Below are 1,617 nucleotides of genomic sequence, written 5' to 3' on the forward strand. Positions count from 1 at the left end.
CTACTAGCAGATGTGGTGAAGAGAGTATCACCACACAGAGCATCTCGTAAGTATATTTGCATGCAGTTTCATCCTTCACGTATGTGTGAACAGTTGGGAAGAGCTACTTGACAAAGACAGGATACTTTGTGTGCGAGGAGTAAGTATTTGGAAATAATTGATTTGTAAGACCTAACCAAAATGCTTGGAACATATTTAAACGTTAACCTAGGTGAGCTGGTCAGTATGAGAAAGAGACTTTATATGATTATTTCTTTAGTTACTAACCATTGGATTTTAACTTTTTTCAGTTTTGGGTGAGGATTGTCAGGCATATATTGATCGTCATGGCAAGGCACAACCTGCAAAATCCTGTCCCAGCTTCTGCTGTGGAGATTGCATGCGTCGATACTGTTGCTCTAACACGTTCTTAAAATTTGATGAAGAACAACAATTTCAGTGTAATCTGCTTGATGAAAGGTATGAGGCAAACTGAATGTATACAGCAGGTTATCATTCTATCATCACATGACAAAAATACACAGTTTAATGGTTAGAAACTTAGAAAGGGACCTTCCAGCTCTGTATCTGGCTCTGTCGGGTACCTATGTTAATGTATGTAACTTACCTGTAAAATGGGAGCAATGAGGTGACAAATTGATGCATGAACTGGTGTGTGTTTTCTTGAGCATTTTCAGATACTTTTACCCTATTCAGTTTTTCTTTGAGGATGAAAAAATTAATCTCTTTCTCTTTGTAGCTTACAGTACCTTTCATAAGCATTTGGAAGTTAGCCAGGTACTTGAATAAGTCGTAAATTCCATTTTTGAGATGAATTCTCTTACTACAGGACCTCTGACTCAAGCAACATAAATTACATGCATGTTTTTTCGGACCCTGATGATTACATTTCTTCTGGCTCCAGGTAAGCCATGCAAAGCCTCAGCTTTTAAAATGGTATTTATTTAGAAGTTCTTCATTGTGTAATCAATACATGCCAGTAGAATATGGAAATAGAAATACTTATTTGTGCGTTAAGAACGCGGAGCACTCAAACTCCGTGTACGTGTTGGAATATCTGAAGAAGCAGAGACATGCAGGGGAGGTTAGATTGTGCTGTTTAGACCGTAACGATCGCTGTACGTAATAGTCTGTTCTCACCACGGAACGGGAGGTTGTCCTCTAAAGCATCAGTGCACTTGCTCTGTACCCTTCGATACTGGCAGATGAAGTCCATAAGAGAAGCTGCTTTTGTTTGAGGTATTTCCTTGCTTTTTAGCATCTTTTTCGCTTAGAACAAGAAATACTGATAAAAACTATTTCAGTCTCAGGGGAAATAAATTAAGGCCATGCATTAAATTGGTGATTACAAGAGTCCTGCTGTACAACGCTTCTATTTTTCATAGCGTGGAAGACGACAAAGAGAGGACAGGGGTTAATTCTGAGCTATGAATATTCCATATGCGTGCAGAAGTTTGAATAATTAATTCCTCCGGGGGGTCACAGAAAAGGGGGAACTCGGACCCTCGGCGGGGGCGGGCGCACGGCGGAAGGCGCGCGGCAGCCCGCGGCCGTCGCTGCGGCGGCCTTTAAGGGCGGGGCGAGCGGCGTGACGCCAGCGGGGGGGCGGAGCCGGGC

The 1,617-nt window shown here is 42.2% G+C and overlaps 1 protein-coding gene across 1 annotated transcript in view; it reads left to right on the top strand.

Moving 5' to 3' along the window:
* Positions 1–300: 300 nt before the first annotated feature.
* SHISA5 (shisa family member 5) overlaps positions 301–1,617 on the top strand; it is a 22,322-nt gene continuing 21,005 nt past the window's right edge. The window contains exons 1-2 of the mRNA XM_010569236.1: positions 301–459; positions 845–904. Coding sequence (XP_010567538.1) covers positions 380–459; positions 845–904 — 140 coding nt within the window. The 5' untranslated portion in view covers positions 301–379. The remainder of the gene's footprint in view (positions 460–844; positions 905–1,617) is intronic.

The sequence above is a fragment of the Haliaeetus leucocephalus genome, unplaced genomic scaffold (assembly GCF_000737465.1).
Source record: "Haliaeetus leucocephalus isolate CR32 unplaced genomic scaffold, Haliaeetus_leucocephalus-4.0 Scaffold265, whole genome shotgun sequence".
In the NCBI taxonomy this organism is placed as follows: domain Eukaryota; kingdom Metazoa; phylum Chordata; class Aves; order Accipitriformes; family Accipitridae; genus Haliaeetus; species Haliaeetus leucocephalus.